Consider the following 24,731-nt stretch of genomic DNA (forward strand, 5'->3'; position numbering starts at 1 on the left):
TAGAAATAAAGTGTTTAAACTAGTGATGGGCAAAGGGAAGCTTCGAAACAGTTCGAAGCGATGTTTCAGTATGTGTTGAAGCCTTGAAACAAATATGAAACCTGACTCTACAGTGGCATCTAGTGGCCACTTCTGTGAACTACATGCTCTGGCCAAAGAAAAGTCCTAATTATGTGCCCCTATGAAATGAGCCGGTCTTAGGTTTCCTTAATTTAAGTAGAATACAGGTTGAATTAAAGAAACATTAAAAAATAAATAAATGACACATATGCAATACAATAATAAAAGATTTGTATTCAAAAATAATATTTGTTCAGCTCCTTTTTAGCCGAGTCAGTTTCTTTTTTTGGATAACACTTCCCCTGCTTTTGAAAAAATCCTTTCACAGGGTACACTTGTTGCAGGGACACTTAAAAATGTCTTAGTCAGTTGGTACAGATTAGGGAAGACAGCACGTCGCTCTTGCCAGTATTTCGAAGGATCTGCCCGTCTTGGAATAGCCGTTTCGAAACAGAGGCGTTCCTTCAATCACTGAACTACAGTCACGTGACATGGGCGTTTCAGAACCGCTTTTCGGTACAACGTATGGAAACGTTTCGATCCGGGACTTCAGAGAAGTGCCGACACGCCCGTTTCGGAAGTCACATCACTAGTTTAAACTGCCTCTGCCCTGCACCTGAGTCCTCCCTCCTTGCCCGAAACCTGATAGAGTGGTGGGTGGAGTGAGATATTCCCGTAAACTCTGGAGTTGCGCTGAAAGGTGGAGAAGTCGAGACACCATCGCTATCCGGGAACCTTCAAAACAAAGTACAAAACAAAAGATCAAGGAAAAACCAGGCTAACGCAAAAACTTAAACTTCAAACAAAAGATCACTCCAAAGCATGAAATACAAGACTACTAACATAAAACTACAAAAATACCAACTTAACTGAGATTTCTCTTGGAAGGCTGTGAATGGCTGAAGGGGTCTTGACATGACGAAAGACGTAACGAACTGGCACAAGACGAAGGGAGACGCAGACTTAAATACACAGAGGGATAATGAGCAACAGGCGACAACAATCAGGGATCAGGGATGACATCAGACTAGGAAACACATGAGGAAGGGCAAGTGACCTGAAACGAGAGGGGAGTTATTTTCAGAATAAAACAGGAAATGACAAGACAAAAACCAAGACGAGACAAACCTCACCGGCGTGACAGAGACAGGATGGACTGGGAACCCTCTCCTTAAAAAGACACGTATACATTTATTTTATTTTATATCAGAATTTGCATACAGTTAAATAATTAATCTTCTTGTTGACATGATTTATTAACTATCCTCTTCTCTTGTCTGTCTTTTGTCATCGAGATGTCAGGAACCCTCACCTTTAAAAAGATCAATATGCATTTATTTTACATTTTATCAGAATTCTTATGCAGTTAAATAATTGTGCTTGTTGTTGACATGATTTATTAACTTTCCTCTTCTCTTGATTTTTCTAGTTCTCCTACGTTATGACTTACTAAAGCTGTTTACCTCTATAGTCGTGGTTCCCGAACGGTCTCTTAGGAGTCTTCTTAAGAAACACTCCTTACGTCGTTCGTACACGGCGCTGTCCAGAAAGAAAGTGCTGAAATCGATTGCTCAGAGTTCAATTTTCCATTTCATGCAGCATTTCATGCAGCATTTCATGCGCAGGTGAATGACGGCACTATATTATAAAATGTAGGCTATTGCAGTGTTTGCGAATAAAATGGCTAGAAATCCTTCCAGGCCTAAACATTTATTTAACCAAGGTCGAACATACTACCATAGCCTATACTGATTTAAAAAAATATATAGAAAATATAGAAACAGCGGGGGAGATTGAGCCAGTTACATCCTTACGTGCGTATTTGTTGCCGTTGTAGTCGAAACTTGTGCAATATAGCCGCGTCGGTCAATATATCCATGGGATTGAAGTTGATCCTTATGAAATTATGTATTCCAACTAAACGGCTCCGAGGACGACGACGTCTTTGGTTGGGCCCAGATCTCTCTTGTAGCGGCCGGTCCGACGAAATAAAGGCCACGATTCATACAGCTGTCTTTTTAAGGTTTATTTCTCTCTCTGCTCCTTAGCAGACACCGTGAAAACTATAAAATGAACAAAGACACACAAATAACATTTAAACATATGTCCAGCCGTTTCAAAGTCTCTTAATAAAGTGTCGATATCAGACAGGCCTATACACTTGCGTACGTACGGCAATCTTAAATCTTTAACAACAAACAGTACAAGTGCACAAGAAATATCTCGCACAAATATGGAATCAAATTAAATTACAATGAATATAAAATTACCGCGTCCGCCTCTCGAACCGTGCAGAATAATTAAAGTTTGTGGCTGTGTGTTCCTTCTCTGCCGCCATGATGGGTCTTTCTGCCGCCATGCTTATCTTACATCCCATCATGCAAAGACACAACCAACTGGTCATGTGACCCCTCAAACACTTGAATTGGCATTATTTACACAGTTTACACAAAACAGTCTGGATTTCAAAATAAAGTGATCCTTTTACATATTTACAACATATTAATAACATATCAACAGAAAAATGTCTCTCAGACACTTACATCTCTTGAGTTCTTTAAATCAATCATGGATGAATTATAAGATCATGTGTTGTCACATGATCAACATCCTTCATGTTTGTTTTATTGATGCATTTGTCTTTAATAAACCAGTTTCACATGAAGCGACATTGTGTGTTTGTGTTGATTCTCAGAACATCTGGAGAAAACTGATTCCATAATGTCCATTTGAACACTGTGTGTTTGTTGTGATCAGAGGGGTATTCCACCAAACTCGCTAATTAAAGCGGCTCTTACCTGGTTAAGCCTGGTTAGAACTAACGCCAACTTCCACTTGCGGCTAAACCCATTCCATTAACGCATTTCAGCCGCGCCTTGTTGAGGCTAATTCAAGCCAGGTTAACGTTGTCGTGTGTTACGCACGTTCACGGGATATGAAGCCAGACCAGAACCGTGAATGTCGAATCATCGAGAAAATGGCAGAAAAGACCAGAGCAAAAATTATTGATGGAACTGTATGAGGAGTATAAACCCATCATAACCAATAAAGGGAATACTGTAGTGATAAATAAAAATCGCGAGGCTGCTTGGGCAAGAATTGCCGAGCGATTAAATACGGAAGTACCGTTAAGAGTAACATGTTCTAATATAACACTGACTACGAATTCTCCAACGTGAGGATAGTGTAGAGGCTTTACATGCGGCCGGCCAGGGTTCAATTCCCGACTATAGTCGTTTCTTTTCCTTTCTTTGGCCGAACTCTCTCTCTCTCACTCTCTTTCTCTCTTATTTTTAGATAGGCCTAGTAAATGCATCTACATTGACCAACTCATTTATCTCAACAATTTAATGAATACATTCAATGAACCTATTAATTTCACCTGAAAGGAATTTATGTGCCTGAAAATTGCATGCAGCAATGCCTTTGTCATTGGGATCTATAACATGCTATTAATAATAACATCTTTATATCTATCATGTTTTTGCAAGTTATATTTGGGTTCGGGGGAAATTGTATGACATATTTATCATAGTTAAGGTAAAATGTTGGTCTAATTCTCTGATCTAAAGACAATTATACAGGCAAAAAAAAAACAGACATGAGATGTCCTCACCGGGATGTGAACCTGCGATGCCCACATTCAAGGGCAGGTGCATCACCACTCACCCAACTGGAGGCTTTAGATAATGATATGGCCAGTCGGTGTTAAACAAAATAAACGATTTATTCATATTTTTTAATTGCAAGCATGTATTTTTAGACGCTTGATGTTTGTACTTCATATATGTAATTTTGGTCATTTTTGGTCTTTCACGTGACGAAATCACGAGACTAGGCTTGGCGGAACCTTCTGCTGGTACAGTTGTTTCCGACAGACGGACTTCTCTGAAACCCCCGCTAAAGTAAGCCTGATGGTTAGCCTGCCCCGGAGCAGGCTAGTTTGGTCGGATAAATTCCCATGGTTACTTAGCGGAGAGTGCCTTAAGTCACGTTGATGGAACGCAACTCTCGCTAAAGGTAGCGAGGCTTATCGAAATTAGCCCGGCTTTGCGCTTAGCGAGTTTGATGGAATACCCCTCTGTTCTGTCTAACAAACAATAATTAGGATTAATCCCATACTACAAGTATAAAAGGCCAAAGATGTGTCACATCTGAAGTTACATCACAGTGGTATGGTTTAGTAGAATAGTAATGGTAATTAGGACAACAGATAGGGTTATGAGGTTATGAATGTAACAAATTCAGGAAAAGGTACATAAAAAAATAAAAAGAGGCGACATTTTTCAAGTCCAATGATGGAGCGCATTCCATGTGACAGCGTCCTGCTGGGTTCCATTCCTACTTTTGTTGAATGTATCTCTCTCTCTCTGTCTCTCTCTCGTACGGGTTAATTTTTTTTTTAAATGGAGAGAAATAAAGGGCAAAATAGAAAAAGGCCATATTATTTAACTTTTTCTCTGTTGTCAAAAGTTTAAGCAGATCTGGGAGAGTGGAGCCTTGGTTTTATGGAGAAGCATTGCCTGGTTGTTGTTGTTGTTGTTAGTGTCGTGTATGAGTGGGCTTTTTATTTTCTAACTGCCCGTCTGATGTAGCCTTTCTTTTTTTTTTTTTGCATTTGTCAATAGTAAATGACCAAACTTTGAGATGTTTGATGGATATCATATGCAAAACCTCTTCATCACTGGACAAGACATAATGTAGCGGCCCCCCCTTTAGTTAGTGGTTGTTGATTTGGATTTCTCACACGGCGACTGTTGGTTTGTTCCGCATATTCGTCTCTCCTCGCTCGTTATTTTCCAGACACAATCTGTCCTTCTTTTTTTCTTTGTTTTTGTGTGCCTGAAGTGCTATCACTCGTTTACAGGAAGAAAAAGAAAAACATTGCAACTGATAGCTATGCACCTTACTGAAACAAGCATTTCCTACCATTGATTTGGGTATGTATAATTAACACTGGAGCAACACGAAATCATTAATTTCATAGGCAAAGTATTTATAGTTAGGGCCACCTACAGCTATGAAATAGCTGAGGGGACCAGTGCTCGGGGCTTTTAGGACAAATTATATATCAAAACGTGCAGTTCGATCGGGATCGGTGTGCTATTACTTTTCTCAACAGAATGCAAATTTTTTGCGACGTAAGTAAACAGTAGACACAAGTCTTGTGTATTGGTGTATTAATCCACGTTTCAATAGGTCATATAGTTTTTGATCAATCACTGTTCAATGACCATAATCGTTTTGGGAGAAATTATGAGATTATAATGGGTGTGTATTGCACGGAACATTCCGTGCTTGAGTGCGTGACATCATCGGTCAGAGTGAGAGAGCACAAAAAAAAACAGATTTTTTTTCTTTCCAAACTCCTCCCGGCCACAATTTACACTCTACACACATGCTATTTTCCAATTTTGTAGACAAACTTGTCCTGTCTCTCACAATGTGCTCAAAAAATCAGTGAGATTTACAGAATTTGAATTAGCAGCCTCTAAGTGCAGCCACGTCTGTCTTTTCTCCTCATTGACTCCAATACAAAATTTTCTGAAAGAAGCAGAGAGAGGACCCCTGTTTTAAACTTGCAACTTTCTCCAAAATATTTACTGCAGAGACACCAAAATCATATCAAATCGTCCGGGAAGTCCTTACAGTGATGATGGTGTATTTTTTTTCTGATAAGACCTACCGTTTTCTCAGAAACGGCCCAAATGTGAGACCAGCGCAGAAGCAAATAATTGCTCTTAATCTCCACATTACTGTCTGCCTCAGCCTGGGGTTCCTCTAGCGTCATGGCAACCACTTCAAGTTGCCGTGGTGACATCTGAGCCTCAGGCCAGAGCCACAGTTAAAGGGATAGTTCAACATTTTGGCAAATTGGCCCATTTTGGAGTTTTTCAAACATCTTCTGTTCAGGCATACTTTCACCTAGAAACTCCACTTAAACTTTAAACAGTAGACACAAGTCTTGTGTATTGGTGTATTAATCCACGTTTCAATAGGTCATATAGTTTTTGATCAATCACTGTTCAATGACCATGATCATTTTGGGAGAAATTATGAGATTATAATGGGTGTGTGTTGCACGGAACATTCCGTGCTAGAGTGTGTGACATCATCGGTCAGAGTCGGAGACAGCCCCAAAAAATATTTTTTCTCTTTCCAAACTCCTCCCGGCCCGTTAGAGCACATGCCATGTACCCATGTACGCATATATGCAGCCGAGCCTGGTTCGAATCCTGACTGGAGGTCCTTTGCTGCATGTCACATCCCCCTCTCTCTCCCAGGTTTCCTCTCTGTCCACTGCTAAATAAAAGGCGTCTATGCCAGAAAAAAAAAACAAAAAAAACAAAACAAAAACAAAGGGACAGTTCAACATTTTGGCAAATTGGCCCATTGTCATAATCCCTATAGTCACAGCAGTAGGTTCATTACCTTTATTTGTTGGTGTAAGCTATTTTTAGCTGCTCAGAGCTACGCTACGGAGGCTAATGGGATTTCCTGGTTTCCCTCATCAAACTCATCAAATCCAACAACTCCAAAACGCTTTTGTGGACAAGTTGTGACCTACACTTTCACCACGCTATGTGATAATAATGTATGGTTACGAGAAGAAGCCATTTTAGAGGTAAATTCAAGGACAGTTTTTCAGCAAACAGTCTCTGTATTTGCCTCTAAAACAACTCCGTCTCGTTTGCAATCTCTGAAGAATCTCGTTATACACTCCGGCAGTAGCCCCCGTGGCCCTTTCTAGTTACTTATAGACAACACAACTTACTTTAAAAGATAAAATAAAAAAAATAGCCCCATCAGTTAGTCTAGTGAATTTAGTTGATACCTGATGACCTCTCTCAGCCTTTTAATCTCATTCTCGGAAAAAGAAAAAGAGGTTTTTGTTTTGTTTTTCCATTAACTGAATACTTTATACCAAACTTAAGGTGCCTCGTGTATATACTTTCTGCAGTTAAGATTGCTCCTTTGCTGTTTAACAATATTAACCTTGTTAACCAGGGTTTTTTAAAACCTTTTTTCACCTTTATAAAAAAAAGAAGTTTACTGTATATTAAATGACTTTTTTACACACATAGTTTAATCAAAGTATTCCAGGAATTTGCAAATACAATCTAATTTTGCACTTTATATCAGATTAACTTGGAGTGAAAAGGCCATCAGAAACTGTCTTGATCGGATCAGTATTGTATTTGGAGATAGAATAAGTCCCCTGAATGTACCAAGAAAATGAATGAATCACTCAGGTTCTTCTCCTCCTTGAACCGACACCTTACCGTGGTGGAGGGGTTTGAGCACCTGAATGATCCTCGGAGCTATGTTGTCCAGGGCTTAATGCCCCTAGGGTCTCCCAAGGCAAACAGGTCCTAGGTGACAGGTCAGACTAAGAGCGGTTCCAAAGCCCCCTATGACAAGTAAACAAACAAGGACGTTTACGTCGCCCCGAATGGCGTCACCGGGGCCCCACGCTGGAGCCAGGCCCGGGGTTGGGGTTCGCAGGTGAGTGCCTGGTGGCCGGGTCTCTGCCCACGGGACGCGGCCGGGCACAGCCCGAAGGAGCGACGTGGGCCCGCCCTCCAGTAGGCTCACCACACGCAGGAGGGTTCAGAAGGGGCGGGTGCAGTGCAATTTGGGTGGCTGTCCTGGGTGGGTGCCCCGGCGACCCAATCCCCGGACAGTGACACTAGCCATGGGGACATAGAATGTCACCTCACTGGGGGGGAAAGAGCCTGAGCTAGTGCGGGAGGTAGAGCGCTGCCGGCTAGAGATAATCGGGCTCACCTCCATGCACAGTCTGGGCTCTGGAACCCAACTCCTTGAGAGAGGCTGGACTCTCTTCTACTCTGGAGTTGCCCGCAGTGAGAGGTGCCGAGCTGGTGTGGGCTTGCTCATAGCTCCCCAGCTCGGCAGCCATGTGTTGGAGTTTTCTCCAGTGAACGAGAGGGTCGTTTCAATGCGCCTTCGGGTCGGGGATAGGTCTCTCACTGTTGTTTCGGCCTACGGGCCAAACTGCAGTGCAGAGTACCCGGACTTGTTGAGTCCCTGCCCTTTGTCACCGGTTCTGTTCATTATTTTTATGGACAGGATTTCTAGGCGCAGCCATGGGCCGGAGGGGATCTGGTTCGGAAGGCACTGGATTTCATCCCTACTCTTTGCAGACGATGTGGTCTTGTTGGCTCCTTCGAGCCAGGACCTCCAGCATGTCCTGGGGCGGTTTGCAGCCGAGTGTGAAGCAGCTGGGATGAGGATCAGCACCTCCAAATCTGAGGCCATGGTGGCTTGGCCTCAGATTTGGCGAGTAAAAGGTGGCTTGCTCCCTTTACACATTTTACTCATTAAGAAACTCTTTAGTTGCATCTACTGGAAAGTCTAAATTTTGAGGTTTGTTCATTTATATGTTCATGGCTGCTCAAGTTTACACACACATACACACACACACACACACACACACACACACACACACACACACACACACACACACACACACACACACACACACACACATAAACACACACTTCTCTACTACACTCAAAACACAAACACCTCATGCATTTGATCCCTCTGCTTTTTTTTCCCAAGGTGAGGGTGCCAACTTTGAGGAAATGATGCTTTGACTAACAAATCTATAACATCTATGAATGTGGGAATGCAACACATTGCAAGAAAAGCACCATTTGAAATGCATCGTGTTGTCCCTGTACGTCCTTTATTACCCTGAATTTTGGCGAGAGGTTTTGTTGATGTCAGGTTTTGTTGATGTCAACAACTTTGCAGATGATGGTGTTGCTTATGAGTCACTGAATGAATCACCTGTTGCAAACCAAGGGTTACAGAGTGGAAAACACCAAATCTAACTCCAGATCCTCATCCAAACAATCATTATCTGAAGCTTTACAGTTTTAAATATATAAAAAGAGAGAATAAGTCGATTTAAAAGAAGAAAAAAACATTTTTTTGTTGCTGTGAAGTCACAAGAACTCTCTATATGATCTAATATTTTGAAATATACTGTGAAGCGTTGTCACAGCACATCCCTGGTTACAGGATGAAATGTGTTATATGTTAAAACCAATTGTTGTTAGGAAATGTGAATGTTTCACCAGCTTCAGCATTACAATGATGAAAACATTGATGCATAATGGTTACTTTTACTTTTAGTATTTTAAGTATTTCTTTTTACTATATATCATTTTTCTTTTACTTACAATACAATACATTTTTAAATGGAGGACTCATCATTATCACTACTTATTATTTAACAAAGTTGATGTCTGATTATTAATTCTAAATATAAATCAACTAAACATGGATATATTATTATAGATGAAGCTCCTGTCTGTGTACAAATATCAAATCTCGCCCCACCTTTACCAGCTGCAACATTAAAGTGATCAACATATCAATGCATCAGTAGTTATAACCATGTTATATGTATTATTCTGGAAAGGACCACTTTACATGCTGACTACTTTTACTTTTGATAATTTAAGTATATTTTGATACTCATCATTTTGTACTCTAATTTAAGTAAGCACTTTGTTGCAGTGGTCCTTTGAGACAACTGTAGTGTAGCAGTTGTTAGTGCAGCAGAATAAGTACTCAGTTCTGTAGATAGACATCATTTCTTAGTTGATTTGTATTTCTGCATTTGCTAAACTTACAATGTTGTCTTCCAAAATCTACGTACGTAAAAACTGTATTGGCGTAGAGCTCTTGAGTAAATGTAGTTAGTTATATTCCACCACTGGTAGTATCAGACAAAATATTGTGTATGTTCAACAAAAGCACAAGGAGAATTGTAAAGCATTTTGACAGAGCTTAATATAGTAATACATTTATTTAGCAGTTTTCAACTCTTTAAATTTACAGCATGATTTTCAGTTACGGTAGAGAAATATTTATAAAGATGCGATACAATGCTGCTTCCCTTAAAACGATGTGAAAGAGGCAATACAATTTGAAGATTTTGCCAGGTTCCACATAATTTCCAGCCTAACGGCGGACCAGGGTGTAAAACGATCAGAGAAAAAACAATTGCATCCTCTAAAATGTTGTCTGGTGAATTATGTTCTTCTCATCCGTTTGAACGGTTTCCAGGTTGGAAATCGGAAGGCTCCCCTCCTCAACGGGCAGCGTGGGATTCTTGTGTTCGTGGTACTCCACAATGGGGTACGTGACGACGGTCAGCAGCAGAACCGCCAGCAGGATGTACAGTTTGTACTCCAGGCATATGAAGGTGCTGTAGGCGAAGGCGATGACGAAACCGAGTGACTCCCACATGCGATAGTTGGCGAACGCCGCCTCTTTGTCCCGGGAGAAGAGGATGCCGTAAAGAGCTGCAGGGACCGAAAGGACAGATTAAACTCTGCAATGTTTGTTATGTGTGAATGTGGAAGGAACAAACTAAATACGAGTGATTTTGCCGTTACAGGCTGGGGGGAAGCTAACTGAGGGTTCATCCACTGGGGAGCATAAAGTGGGAGTTCCTTACCGTTGGTCTGAGTTTGCCAGATAGCGTCAGCCATGCCCCACAGAGCAGGAAACACAAAGAAGACAGGCAGATCATCGGGATGAGGCCTCCAGAACAAGAGCGCTATGATGCAGGCGAAGTTGGCCAGTGCAGCTGGAGATCAACGGGTAGACGTCGGCAGATCAGACTCATGTTTAGCATCCATTTATTGTATATTTATTCATATTAAAGCAGCAGTGGAATGTAATTAAGTACATTGTGCTGTACAAATTTGAGTTACATTTTTATGCTACTTTTTGACGGTTTAAGTTAAGTTACTAAGCGACGTTACCAAAGAAGAAGAGTGCGGCTCTCCCGGTGTACCGAGCAAGTCTCCCAAAGAGGAAAGAGCAAATAGAATTACTGGCTCCAAAGCACATCATCACATAGCCGACGTTCTGGATCCCCAGAGCACACGTCACGTAATTCTGCAAAGAAACAGCGTGGATTAACATAGCTACTTATTTAAACGCACATGAATAAATACTACATTTCTCACAGATATCCAGATGTTTTAGTTAGGAGTTAAAAAAACAAAACAGCTAAAACAGCTAAAAGTTAAGCGAATATTGTGCCCCACTCTAAATCCCGCAATCGAATGCAGATTTGGCCAATCATAGCGCGGCATCCAGCTTAGCTCTGAACACTCAGATTTTATTTCACTTTCAGGCTGTTTTTGTGGATTTCGAGCTATTCACGGTTTGCGCATGGTACATAGTCGTTACCCGGAGAGGTTGGAAGGAGATAAATGTTTGTAAAACCACGTTTCTGCGCAAAAATAGAGTTAGCGCTTCTAAGCTATGTTAGCTACAGGGGGTATACTGAATGTGAATAACGACGCTGCTCCTTAGGCTACGTTTACGTTCACACGACAACCGTCTCGCTAAAATGATTGCGTTAAATACATTTTCGTGTAAATTCATTAATTCATTTCATCGATCTTCATGTGGTGATGTTTCACTTTTACACTGTTATCTTTTGATCGTAGATCTTTTAATTTGCTTTCATGGCTACATCCTTCTCTCTAATCTACTCAGGGAGGGCCATTAGTGACGGTGTGGCATCGGGGGCGGGGCTTAGCGAAGGGTGAGGAGGAGCTTTGGCGATTCTTCGTGATACAAAGGGTGTCACTAATTCCCGCATGGTGATCTCCTCACCTTGGTGTACTCCCCGGAGAGGAAGCTCTGCTCGAAGCCGCTGTACATGGTGAGAGGGATCAGGGTCAGCAGCCTCCAGTCCTTCAGCAGTCTGAACGTAGCCAGGAAGGTTTGGCAGAACGGCTCCCGGTTCCCTCGAAACTGGCTGGACTGCTCCTGGTCGATGTTGTCCAGAAACACGGCCACGATGATCATGGCTAGCACGCCCACGCCTGCCACAACAACCGACACTAACTGTTAGACAGCAGCAACGGCGGGATGCACTGGTGCGTTCACGGTCTTGGGAGTCTGTTTCTTGTTTCCCCTTTGGTTGCTGTTAAAGGCAACTAATGGCGTTGTTTTCAATAATGTACCAGCATATCAGATAGAGAATCTCAAAACGTGTGAAACAATATTAGCCACTTTAATAAAAAGCAGAAGGTGTTTAGTGGAAGAAGCGCCAATTATTATATTCTTGAATGATGACTTTTTACATCCATTTTGTAGCACTTTTTTTTTGCATAAATCTCAAATTGAATGCATCAAATTGAAGCTCCACAGTATTATGGGTCACTGATGCCAAATGAAGCGGCGACGTTACCGATGTAACATCCGACGAGCGTCCACACCAGTTCCTGAGCAGGTCTGGTGGTCGTGCTGTTGACGCTGATGTTGAGGCCGCAGTCAGCCGCTCCACAAGTCTGCAGCTGCTCCTCCGGGATGTAAGCTGTCAGAATGGAAGACAACAACAACAATGCTTCATCTCTTCAACAAGAAAGGAAATATAATTAATAATTATTTGTAGTGTCCGATGCCCCTTTGAAGACAAAAGATTCCCACTAAAATGACAAAATGTATTTCAGCCCTTGTGAAGGATGATAAGCATCTAGGCTATATAAAAAAGAATACGATACTAAGAATATTAAATACAAAAGGAAATAATATTTAATTGTATAAAATATAAAATACAAATAAAGAAATCTAATTTATAAAAATGATTCTGTATAAAATATTTCTAATAATTCCAATTTTTTTAATGATTGTTGTATCGGTAAATATATATAATATAATGTTCTTGCAAGTGTTTCTTTGTTATAAAAGCGAAAACATGCTTTTACAATTCAAAATAACACAACATAATTAAAATTAGCATCTAAACACTTTGACCCCGAACCAGCACGGAAACAAAAATTGAACAAACAGCTTCGTCGTGTTCTTCTTTTTCCTGGAAATGTTTCCAAAGTGTCCGTTGTCATGTGAACTGATAACCTGAAGAGCATTAACACCAATAAAATGATATACTGCACACGCCCCTTTAAATTGAGCCCATAAAAGGGCTGTAATCCAGTAGTTAGACCAGTGATGGGTTTGTGCATATCAGATACACATTTCCTCAAGTATTGCACTTAAGTACAAGCAGGTAATTGCACTTCACTTGAGTTTTTCCATTTTTTGAGGGGGCTACTTTTATTACTCCACTACATTTATCATTAACTCCAGTTACGCCGCAGATTAATAATACAATTGTATTAGTTTTATTATAGATCAAGCTACAGCTAGCAGTATGTCAAATAATTAATAAAAAATCAGCTCCAACTTTATCAGCTGTGACATTAAAGTGACAAACATATTAGCATCAATAATTATAATCCAATAGTATGATATATTATTCTGTATTATTCTATAGGTTGATTCAGTCAAAAAGAGCAGCTCATTGAACTCTTAGATATCGAACGCTCCAACAGGGGGCGTTAAACCGATGGGCCGTCAGCTGTGGAGCAATGGGCAGCTGGATTGGACAAGACAAGGCATAAAGACGGGGCTGTTGTCATGTTTGCGTCTCTATTGGTCAGTGCAGCCCCAATGAAGATGGACCAGGAAGTAAAAGAAGCTCTCCAGGAAGTGAAGTGTCAATTTTTTTTATTTGATTTTTTTAGTGGCTCAAGGCAGGATCACTTCACACTTCCTTCCTGATTTGGTGTGACCATCAGCCAACTCAAAGGTCAGAGTTCATCTTTGTTCCATGCATGGAGGTGACAGCCAATGATAAGCTGTGCTTGGAGATGTCAACTCTTCGTTTGTTGTTGTTTGCAGCTCTGAAGGCAGCTGCTCAGTCATGTTTCATGTGACACTACGTTCAAAAGCTGTTGGCTCGTCTTAAAATACTGAATCCATTGACTGATGAAGTACTCAGGTGCTTAACTGAGGAAAGAAAGAACTAGGAACAAGATTTTACTGTTTGGTAACTGTGGAGAGCTGCGGGGGGAGTGGATTAGAGGTGCAAAGCTGCATTTGTGTTCTTTCAAAGTGAAAAGTACAATATTTCTGAGATGACTCGGAGTTTAACTAACATCCATGAGTGACACGTCCTCTACCTGACTCAGGTTTTGGCAGTCTTCCTACCTATCGTGGCGTCCTGTCCGAAGATCAGCGACGACATGAGGTTTCCCCACACAGCCGACGACTGGAAGATGAAAAAGAAGATGCCAAAGTATTGGTTGATGATGTCGGATCCCTTTTTGCCATCGATGGCAGCCTGCTTGTTCCCAGATATGGTCAGGTAGGTGCATTTGGCCGACCACAGGGGGGAGCCACCCAGACCCAGGATCACTGAGGTGGGTATGAGAGTGTACCTGAGGGTGACGGCAAAGGGGAATCAAATCAGTCATTTATTATGGAAAAATATGAACAATTTAAAGTGTAAAGCGACTGTGAGTACCATGAAAAAAAATGCTGTTTGGATAAAACAATAATTAGAAAATGTCACTGTGGACTTTGGGGAAACTGTGGTGGACAATTTACATGATTTTCTCTAGTTTTAAATGGATTAACTATCAAACTAAATGATCATTAGGTTATTTCTGAATGAGAAAAATAATCATTAGTTGCAACGCTGTTATAGTATAATAGTATTTTAAAGCTTTTGATTGATAAGGCCTCTAGGTTACAAGGGAACAAAATACAGTAATTCTTATATTTAACTCACTAAAACTGTCCTTTTAAACCCAATTTAGACAAGATTTGAACTGTTTTTACCAAATCGTTGGCAGCGTAGAGAACAGGGTCTGACGGGCAGCTTTGATAAAATGCTTTTAAAAGCTCATTTGAAATTATGTCCCGTGGTTTGCCCTGTTTGTACTTTGACAACCAACACGCCTCATTTAGTATCTCAGTGAGCTCCGGATGCGGTTTATTACACCGGTTTAAGCTCGTTGGTTTACAGTCAGAAGTCTAGTTTATGTCGTGTTTAAAGGCTCAAATTGGTTCATTTCATTCGTGGCGCTCAAACGATTTGAAAATGACACTTTTTAAAAAAATATAGCAACTTTAAATAAAATAAAATCAAACAATGCAAGTTGGAAAATACTCCATAGATTATTTATTTTTTTCATTTTGGGGGGTTGATTCAACTTTTAGATTTTCACAGTAGATTTGTCAGTAACTGGAGGTGCTTGTACTTAATTTCGAGTATTTTAATTCTCCTATTTACTTCTACTCACATCTCAGAGATACATATTGTACTTTCACTCCACTGCATTAATCTGGCAGCTTTAATTACTTTTTTAAATTTTATTTTGATTGATGTTCTAGCCCTTTCCTGTCCAATGAAAACCACGTATCTCCAGATGTGTGATAAACTGATGGATGAAGTTTATGTGTTGAGAAAATCCTTCATCTTCTTCTTAGGCTAAATAACTGCATTAAAAATCCTCTTGGATCAGCTGGAAAATAAATAGTATCATATTGTATGGTGCATCATGTATAGTGTATTGTTTATCGTATCATATTGTGTATCGTATCATATTGTATATCGTATTATATCGTGCATCATGTGATGCGCGTCGTATCGTATTGTAGAAATCAAAACTGAAAACAGGGCTGATGAAATGTTTTCCTTTTAGAGATACGTGCTTCTCATCTGAAAGAATATGATGCATTGCTGTTAATTCAACTTCCCAACAGAATATATAGGAGTTAAAAGCAGCTACAATAAAACACTGACAGAGAACATTTTCCTGCACAATCAGTAATTTTACTTTTCACACTTTGAAGACATTTTGATGATAGTTTTACTGAAGTAAGGGTTTGGAGGCTTTTACTTGTCGTGAAGTACTGTGTGCTATAAGTACTTTTACTAAAGTCTGAGTTCATCTGCAAAGCTTTTGACCTGTGGTTTAAATGTACCCGAACCCTGAAACCAAAGCCTGCATGAGGTGGAGGTGCCACGGTTTTCATCCCTGTTTTTGGAAACACTGCGCTAAAGTATTATTCAAATATATTCAGCTGGTCTTCATTTTATCATTATTCTCTTTTTCTCATTTGTTATCAAATACAATCTGAAAGGATAGTTTTGCCTACAAACACAACAACAGTGAGCCTGAGGATTGAAGTGATTGGCTGATTGATTACCATCCAGGGTAGAGGTTTCCAAAGGAGTAGGAGACGTAGCAGGCCATGCCCACAACGATGGTCCATTTACAGCCCAGGTTTTTGATCATGATGGGAGGCAGGAACATGGAGGAGATGATGATGGAGGCGTAGATGACGCTCAGAGAGGCCACACCCATCCCCTGTTCTGCATTCAGACTGCTCTGCACACAACGGGGGCGGGACTCACAATCAGTTCAGTTCACGATGACAGGAAGTAGCATCAAGTTGTAGCGTAAACATTCATTCAAATATGATGATATAACAACATGTAACATGGCAGTCGGATTCTCACTTAACTAAAACTGACGTGTCATGTTATGCTGTGTGCTAATAGAGGTAAGGTGATTGAAGTTCAAGAATAATGATAACTATGTATATTGTTAAGTATTTGGTATATTATGTATGCAGATTTAAGGCTTACATGGCCAGTAGCTGACAAGTGAAGCGAAAGGTGATTTAGTAGTGCAAGAATACAGTTTATTGTGGAAATATGTAAAATAATAATTTTATGTGGACACACCGTGTCTTATTTTTTCAAAGTGTTTCACAGGAGGTAAAAAAAGAGATGTATTGTGCACTAAATTATGATTATGATTCAAATTTACAGATTAAATTAAAAGAATCGGTGCAGTAAAAGCACAGAATTTAACCAATTATTTGTCCCGAAATCCCTTAAAGCTTCATTACTAATTAAGTATGATTTTTAAGGTAATCTTTCAACTGCTAATCAATGGAATGCATTGTCTATACATGAGTCCACACATGAACAACATGTAAGTGATGCTCCAAATAGTGCACAAAAAAATATAAAAGAAATCTCTTGACAAGTTGTCCCTCCAGTGAAGCAATTCCTTAATAATAATAATAATAATAATAATAATAATAATAATAATAATAATAATAATAACTCTACTACTAAGAAATAGTCCATTATGATTACTAACTCCTATGTTGGGGCATTTTTAACGATCAATACATGACAACTCTTCAACATAATCAATAACTCTTCCACTAACCTGTAAACTCTGTAGGCCTCCGTAAGCCGTGAACAGAGACAGAAACCCGAGAGAAACCACCAACACGTTCTTGAAGTTACGGCTGATCATGGCTGCCCGTCAAAAGAACAAAAAACAGCAATAATAATAAATAAAAAATGTTTCAAAAATAGTTAAATTAAGTGGAGGGTTATTTCAGGATCACTAGCTTCATACAGCAGACAACTCCCTCTGCTTAAAATGACTGTGTGTGTGTGTGTGACAAACTCATACACGAAATAGCTGAGAACAAAGTCCAGCCCTCACACACACACACACACACACACACACACACACACACACACACACACACACACACAGAGTTTTTGCAGTGTGTCATAGAGGCTCCCTTATCGTTGGGCCTCTGAATTGCTTCCCCACACGTCAATATTTTGCTGCTCCTTCATTGACTTGTTAAAGATGTTTAGACCGTAAACAAACCTTCTTCCTGCACATCCTTCCATCCTCCTTCTTTCTGACTCAGATTTACAGTCTCTGGATGTGTTCGGTGGTAGTAACTGTAAAAAAAATAGTTGAAGTCCTTCATTGAAAAAAGTGTGATCAAACAAAATGTACTTCATCAAAAGTAAAAGTACTCGATAAAATAAGAAAAAAACAGACAAAATATTAACTGATGATTACACGTGATTAAAAGTGTTGTGTAACTGAACTCATCTTAGGTATATTAAGGATATACTATAAGGATTAATTATGTCCACATGAGTGCCAGTGTCCCCCAGACTCTCAGTCATAAAGTCATAAAGATTGTTTAATATGGCGCTTACTCAAACTATACTTTTGTTAAGTTTAATACATTAAAGGGCATTTTCCTTCTTCTTATCATGTGTTTTGTATGAAAAATAGCTGCAGCTGTCAAAAAATGCTCTTCGAATTTGCAGTAGGAATATGAAGTGATGAAATACTCAAGTAAAGTACTTAAGTAAATGAGTAGTACAGTACCAGGTCACACGTAAGGGGCGAGGGTTTATCGCCCGTTATTTCTGCTCCCGGTCTTTATGACGGCTCCACCTCATAGTTCTTTTTTACAACGCGATAGCTTGTTGTTTGGAAATATGACAAACACACTGCAGTGGGCTCTGTTATCTCAGCTGTTCCATCCTTACTTTTGTTGAATGTCTCTCTCTCTCTCTCTCTCTCTCTCTCTCTCTCTCTCTCTCTCTCTCTCTCTCTCTCTCTCTCTCTCTCTCAGTTAGCCTCCCCGTGTCAGTAAGCCTCCCCATGTCAGTTTGCCTCCCCGTGTCAGTAAGCCTCCCCATGTCAGTTTGCCTCCCCGTGTCAGTTAGCCTCCCAGTGTCAGTTAGCCTCCCCGTGTCAGTAAGCCTCCCCATGTCAGTTTGCCTCCCCATGTCAGTTAGCCTCCCCGTGTCAGTTAGCCTCCCCGTGTCAGTAAGCCTCCCCATGTCAGTTTGCCTCCCCATGTCAGTTAGCCTCCCCGTGTCAGTTAGCCTCCCCGTGTCAGTTAGAGTTAGCCCCCCCGTGTCAGTTAGCCTCCCCGTGTCAGTTAGCCTCCCCGTGTCAGTTAGCCCCCCCGTGTCAGTTAGCCTCCCCGTGTCAGTAGCCTCCCCGTGTCAGTTAGCCCCCCCGTGTCAGTTAGCCTCCCCATGTCAGTTAGCCTCCCTCGTCTTTTCTTATCCACACAAGCTCTCAATCTGACACACTTGGCACCAGGAAACCAGTTTAAATTGGACTTTACCTTTTACTATATTTGATAATGATTAGTCAGAGCTGGACAGTCACAGTGTTTGTCATGTGTATGTCATTGTTATATGTGCTCCATATGTTGCTGTATACTGAGAATCAATCCGACCAGGTTAAGTTTGTCCAGTTGTGTTTGAGCTAGGAATGTGAAAATGAGGCACATTGGAGGCTTACATAACAAGCTACTACAGCTACATCTGAGTAATCCCAAAACCAGCTCCATCATTTCTGCTGAGCACTTGGCTTTCAAAGAGAGTCATAATCTGCATGATCATAAAACGATAGCAGCTACGATGATGACGTGTTTCGCTTCGACTTGACTTTGGAGCTGCTTCTAATTGAAATCATGATTTATTTCTATCGATTATATATAGTCCGGACTATAAACCACACCCATTGAATAGACCTGGTGTGGTTTTGTGCTTGTTGTAAATACTAAAGGTCAGTGTGATACCATTGTTGATATCATGTATTTATTTCTTTATAGACTTCTTACGGACTTCTCCACCCTGTTGTTAAGACCCAGTTTGGTGTGGTTCCTTTATTTGTTTATCGATTTCCTGATCTATTCAACTGATGTCATCCCTTCTTTAAGATTCACCACCTGTTTGCTGCTGATTCTCTGATATGATCCGCCTCCTCTTCAAGCTTAAGATACCCTTTTAAAAAACTCTTGGATCGGCTACAAAATGCATCGTCACAAAACTGAAAACGAGGCTGTTTTTGCTCATGAAATGTTTTGGAGATACGAGGTTGTTGTAGGACAGCGGCGCCACAAACATCTTCAAGAATATGATGCGTTCTGGTGGAGAAAAGCACCAAACAGTATACAAAGAAATTAGCACAAGCTTAAACATCTACAGCAGTAAAATACAATGTTCACATTAATGTAGCGGTAATATAAATGCAGAAACAATCATATATAATAGTATCACACTTATTATAATTATTATAATGATAATATAGAATAAAAGTCGATTTTTACATAAGAAAGGTTTGATTGAGACCATAAACTCATGTTTACATGTTTACTGAGGTAATAAATCATGTGAGGTAAGTAAGGTTAATTTATATAGACGTCTATGCAATCTGACTTCTTTTTGCAACCTGCCGCAAGGCATCGTGGGATGGCGTTATCTTTTTTTCCTTTAGTGAAGGATGATCCGATGTACCTTATGCTGAAAGAGATGATAAATTTACAAGGCTATTACATGAAGGCTGGAACCCAATCTTGAACTTTGAGTACCACCGCAGATGGCGATAGTAAATAAAGGGATCCTGTCCACTCAGGTGCCCTTTAGTGGCTGATGTTCAGTGTTCGAATGCATATTGAATTATGGTCTTTTATTAAAGCCGCCAGATCTCACAAGCCAATGGTAGCCTGGCCTAATGACGCCATGTTGGATTGTCTCGAAGACACTAGTTTGATTATCTATATAAACTGAACATTTGTGATCCAGTCTGTGTTTGTGCTAATTCTTCTTCTGGAGAGATATCAGAGTGTCCCCTAAGAGAGGACGCCCCAATGGTTCAGTCAGTTCAGGGTCAAAACCAAAATATCATTAGAAATGTGCACATAGAATCCTTATCTAATCTACAAATATCAACTAATTATTAATGATCTGGCTGTATGTTCCTCATGCAAATATATCTTTTTGCAAGCAAACGTATGTGTTTGACCAACAGAGGGAGCCAGAGTCCATAAATAAAACGTCTTAACATGTAAAGATCCAGCGATACTGTAGATATAAACACATTTACATCACATATTTACATCATGGCTCCGGGCTCTGTGCTCTGATAACAGGCTTAGCTGACTCATTGTTTGCACATTCTTCAGTTAATTTGCATTTTGAAGCCCTGACTCTTTGCCAATAGGATCCGGGCCGAAATATGGCTACATATTCAGGTCACACAAGCCTCATGATGATAAAATAAAAACATAATTTGAAGACTTCCCTTAAACTTATAGGACTTTTAAAGCGTTGATACTCTGCAACTTCCTCAACGTCATCCTGCTAGAATCCCTATTAATAAAAATCTGCCTTCAAACTTAGCGACACAGAGGGAATCAGAACAGCTCAAAAAGAGCTCAATGAACACATGAGAGCAGCTAGGCTGCAGGATAAGGAGCGGGCAGAACAGGATTTGTCCATGCATAACTCCAAGAAACTGTGGGACTCAATTAGAGGAATGACAAACATGGAGGCAAAAAGGAAGCCCCTGTTTGCTCAGGATGAAATGTTAAAGGCAAATGCACTGAATCAATTTTATATCATTTGAATCTGATAACAACAGGGACTGCTGTGTTGTTTTAGAAAATGTAACTTGTAATGTGAAAGACAGGATTTTTATAGAGCCATATGCTGAAACCACAGTTTTTAAATCCATGCACTTGAAAAAAGCGTCCGGGTCAGATAATATGTCCACCTTTCTTTTAAAGACATTCGCAGAGGAACTGACTCCGGCATGGCACCAGTTGTTTCAGCTCTCCATTGATAATCGCAACGTACCTGAGATCTGGAAAAAGTCCAAGTCATAATTCCAATCCCGAAAACTTCTAATGTTTTCAAGTCCTCGGAATGACTCATGTTAATGCACTTCGTGCAGAGGTGGAGCCAGTGTTGGATAAATACCAGTTTGCATATACAAAAAAGCGCCTTGAAAACCCAGGTGCATATGCCAGACTGCTCCTTATTGATTTTAGCTCTGCTTTTAATACGATCCAGCCACATATTCTCCTCAGGAAACTAGCTCTGCTGCATGTAAATCCATTTTTAATCAGGTGGAACCATTCTTTCCTCACCAAGAGGCCACAGCAGGTCAAGTTTAACTCTTCCCTATCAAACACAGAATTAAGCAGCACTGGTGCCCCCCAGGGGTGTGTCAGTTCACCATTCTTGTTTATTCTGTATACAAATGACTGTGTTAGTTCTGGGCCTAACCAATATGTTGTGAAGTTTTCGGATGACACGGCCATTCTTGGTCTGCTCACTAAGAACTCCAACTTATCCATCCACAGAGAGGGAGGGGCCGTAGGCGCAGAATGGCAGCCACGCTTCCGTCAGTCTGCCCCAGGGCAGCTGTGGCTACTATCGTAGTTTACCACCACCGGTATGACTGTGTGTGAATGAATGGAACCTGGAACCCTGTCAGAGTGCTTTGAGTGTCTAGAAAAGCGCCATACAAATCCAATCCATTATTAATGTTTGACCACCAGCGTGGCGATGTCCAACGTGTCCGTCCTCCGTATGACTTGGTGCTGAAGAAGTGAGAAGCAGGATCATTTTCTCATCGACTTCCATGTTCTTTTTTAAATCGGAGGAGTCGCCCCCTGATGGCCATCAGAGAGAATGAAGGCACGTCAGCTTTGGCTCCGCTTTTCAGAAACCGGACGTTGCTGCCTGGTTTCAAGCGGGACATGAAGCTGCCTCCTGAGTGAAAGTCTGTTGTTTTCATCAACCAAAGTGTGTGATTCCAGTTAAACGCAGTGATACATCATCAATGCTTCAAGCCCCACACACTCAACTCAACCATTCAGAGACATGATGTTCTGTCTGAGTGTTTAACATTCCTTTTGAATGACAGAAATACAAAGTCAGCTGACTGAACAGTCATACAGCCAAGCAGGCGTCTGATTGGTTGGTTTGATTTGAACTACAGCGGCTGGTTTATGGGCTGAATATGGACCCATGGGGAGTAAGAGCTACTGTTTTCTACACGCATGCACACACACACACACACACACACACACACACACACACACACACACACACACACAGAGAGAGCCTGAGGTAGAGAATTACAGGTATTAGAGTGGCAGACAGACAGGTATGTCTGTTCTGCTTCAGATATGAGCTGAAATCTCTGTGAGCCCACCAGCTTAGGACACTTTAATGATGCGCCCTGTGTGTGCGTTAGGCTGGTATGCTGTATGAAAAATAAAAATGTACATTTTTAGAACTTTGCATATAGGGATCATATTTTTGTTAAGTATGTGTAATGTTCAAGTTAGGTTTTTAGAATATATCCACATCTGTATTCAATTCAATGTAAGTGAATGGATTTCTTTAACTGAACAGTGATTTTACACAGCTAATACAAAAATATTTTTCAGTTTATTACAATTTCCAATTTTAACATGCGTACAAATCCCATATCAAATAATATTATACGGCAAAATCAGATCATCTAAATGAAATGTAAATGCAAAAATAGTTCAAGAATAACAAGTTGACAGTGAGAATAAATACAAACACAAAACCTTTTGTTATTGTGAATTATTTGTACTTGCTGCAGGTGGCGCTCTTCTCTCAGCCATGTCTGTTCTGTTGATGTAGTGCTCACTGGTCATCACAGTTCTTTAGTTTCCTCTGAATGAACTGGAAATGTGATCTAGATTTGCAGTAAATGCACAGGACTTATGTGAGATCCCTGCTGTGTTACAGCCTCGCAGGTAAAGATAATCATAACACACATTTATCTGCTAAAAAAAAGGAAAATGTTGTAGATTATGATGTGGAAATTGCCAAACGAGGAGAAGATTTGGGGCTTTTCATCTTTTCTTTTTGATGGTGATCTGATAAGTGTCTCCATGACGGCCAGCAAGAGCCGTGAAGGAAGAATTCATTACTCCAGATCGAGCTGGATCACCCTCTCTAATCCCAGACCCCGACCTGTCTGACTCCTCCAGAATCATGTGAAGAAAAAAACCTCTCTTTTCTCAGCCCGTCCTCCAGCTCTCCCCGCCCAAATCCCTCCTGGAATTCAGACCTGTGTGTGAACCAGACTGAACAATCTGACTGATATGTTTTTAAAGACTGTGACTGACTCTGGAATGGAAATCTTCAACTTTTATCTGCATCAAAGATCTCGTGTACTAATATGAGTACTAATAATGATCAGAATTTAAAGAAACTTTAAAATCTGATGGGACAATCTCGTTTTTTTTTAAATTTTTATCATGGATAAAACACAATAAATTGTGAATTTTCATGATCGTCATGTGTGCCTTCATGGTAGAGAAGTGAAAAAAATAGGCCTCCAGGAATTATGAGAGCATAAGAACAGAATCACAAAATGTTGCTATTGTTTACGTTTTATTCAAAGCTGATCTTTTATTTTTCCTTTATGATCTTCACCTAAAAAAAAAACTGCAATACAATAATGTAAATGCAATGATTCCAGTAAACATTTTGCTGCCATTTTATGAGTCTGTGAATCGCAGTTAGACCACATCTGATTTTTAACAAACACAGTTGCATAAATTATAAATAACAAAGTCATAAATGATAAAGAGATCCAGCGGACCAGAGAGAAAAAAACACTGTGTAATCAGTGATTATTTATTTGATTAGCAGGTGCTGAGTGGCTGCGTCATTTCCTGATTTTAGTTCGCTGATCTGACGACATCGTTTGAGTCAGTTTAAACTGAATGCAGATTAATCCATTTACATCCACACATACTGTCTAATGTTTAACTCATTAGTAAGTCCGTCCTTGTCTCTCTCTCTACCGGACAGTTCAGTGGCATAGTATTTACAGCTGCAGTCATTAAAGTTGAGTTGAAATGAAAAATGCCTTTTTCACCCTTTTAGATCACATGAAAAAAAAAGGAAAAATCGAATTCTTTGTATTTTTAGATCAAAATCTATTCCTTCCTGGAAAACAAAATATGACTTCACATCAGTACCGACATATTTCAACCGATAATATCATCCGTCAATCAATCTGCAGCTTAGGCTTCACATCCAGAGGAGGTCGTGACCTTTCTGACCATCGAATCAAATTACTGCCTGTCCTGTTTCACTTGGAAATACGTCACCATAGGGAAGA

The 24,731-nt window shown here is 40.3% G+C and overlaps 1 protein-coding gene across 2 annotated transcripts; it reads right to left on the minus strand.

Moving 5' to 3' along the window:
- Positions 1 to 9,960: 9,960 nt before the first annotated feature.
- unc93a (unc-93 homolog A) lies at positions 9,961 to 17,354 on the minus strand. Of its 2 annotated transcripts, none has more exons than XM_084030698.1 (8): positions 17,160 to 17,354; positions 16,123 to 16,304; positions 14,116 to 14,345; positions 12,314 to 12,439; positions 11,734 to 11,945; positions 10,869 to 11,004; positions 10,559 to 10,690; positions 9,961 to 10,403 (listed from the first exon to the last, which is right to left on the minus strand). In XM_084030698.1, exons 1-8 carry the CDS (start codon positions 17,247 to 17,249, stop codon positions 10,111 to 10,113), a joined length of 1,401 nt encoding a protein of 466 aa, XP_083886824.1. In that variant the 5' UTR covers positions 17,250 to 17,354; the 3' UTR covers positions 9,961 to 10,110. The 2 variants fall into 2 exon arrangements, with proteins under 2 accessions (XP_083886824.1, XP_083886825.1); XM_084030699.1 differs by having other exon boundaries at positions 16,123 to 16,299; positions 17,160 to 17,244.
- Between the last annotated feature and the right edge of the window lie 7,377 nt (positions 17,355 to 24,731).

Source organism: Eutrigla gurnardus, assembly GCF_963514095.1.
Source record: "Eutrigla gurnardus genome assembly, chromosome: 16".
NCBI lineage: Eukaryota > Metazoa > Chordata > Actinopteri > Perciformes > Triglidae > Eutrigla > Eutrigla gurnardus.

Coding starts and splice junctions, on each gene's coding strand:
- unc93a (XM_084030698.1), bottom strand. CDS start 17,249: ATGATCAGCCGTAACTTCAAGAACGTGTTGGTGGTTTCTCTCGGGTTT. Junction 11,005..11,733: donor TCTCCGGGGAGTACACCAAG/GTGAGGAGATCA, acceptor GTTTCTTTGCAG/AATTACGTGACGTGTGCTCT. Junction 10,404..10,558: donor CTGGCAAACTCAGACCAACG/GTAAGGAACTCC, acceptor CGGTCCCTGCAG/CTCTTTACGGCATCCTCTTC.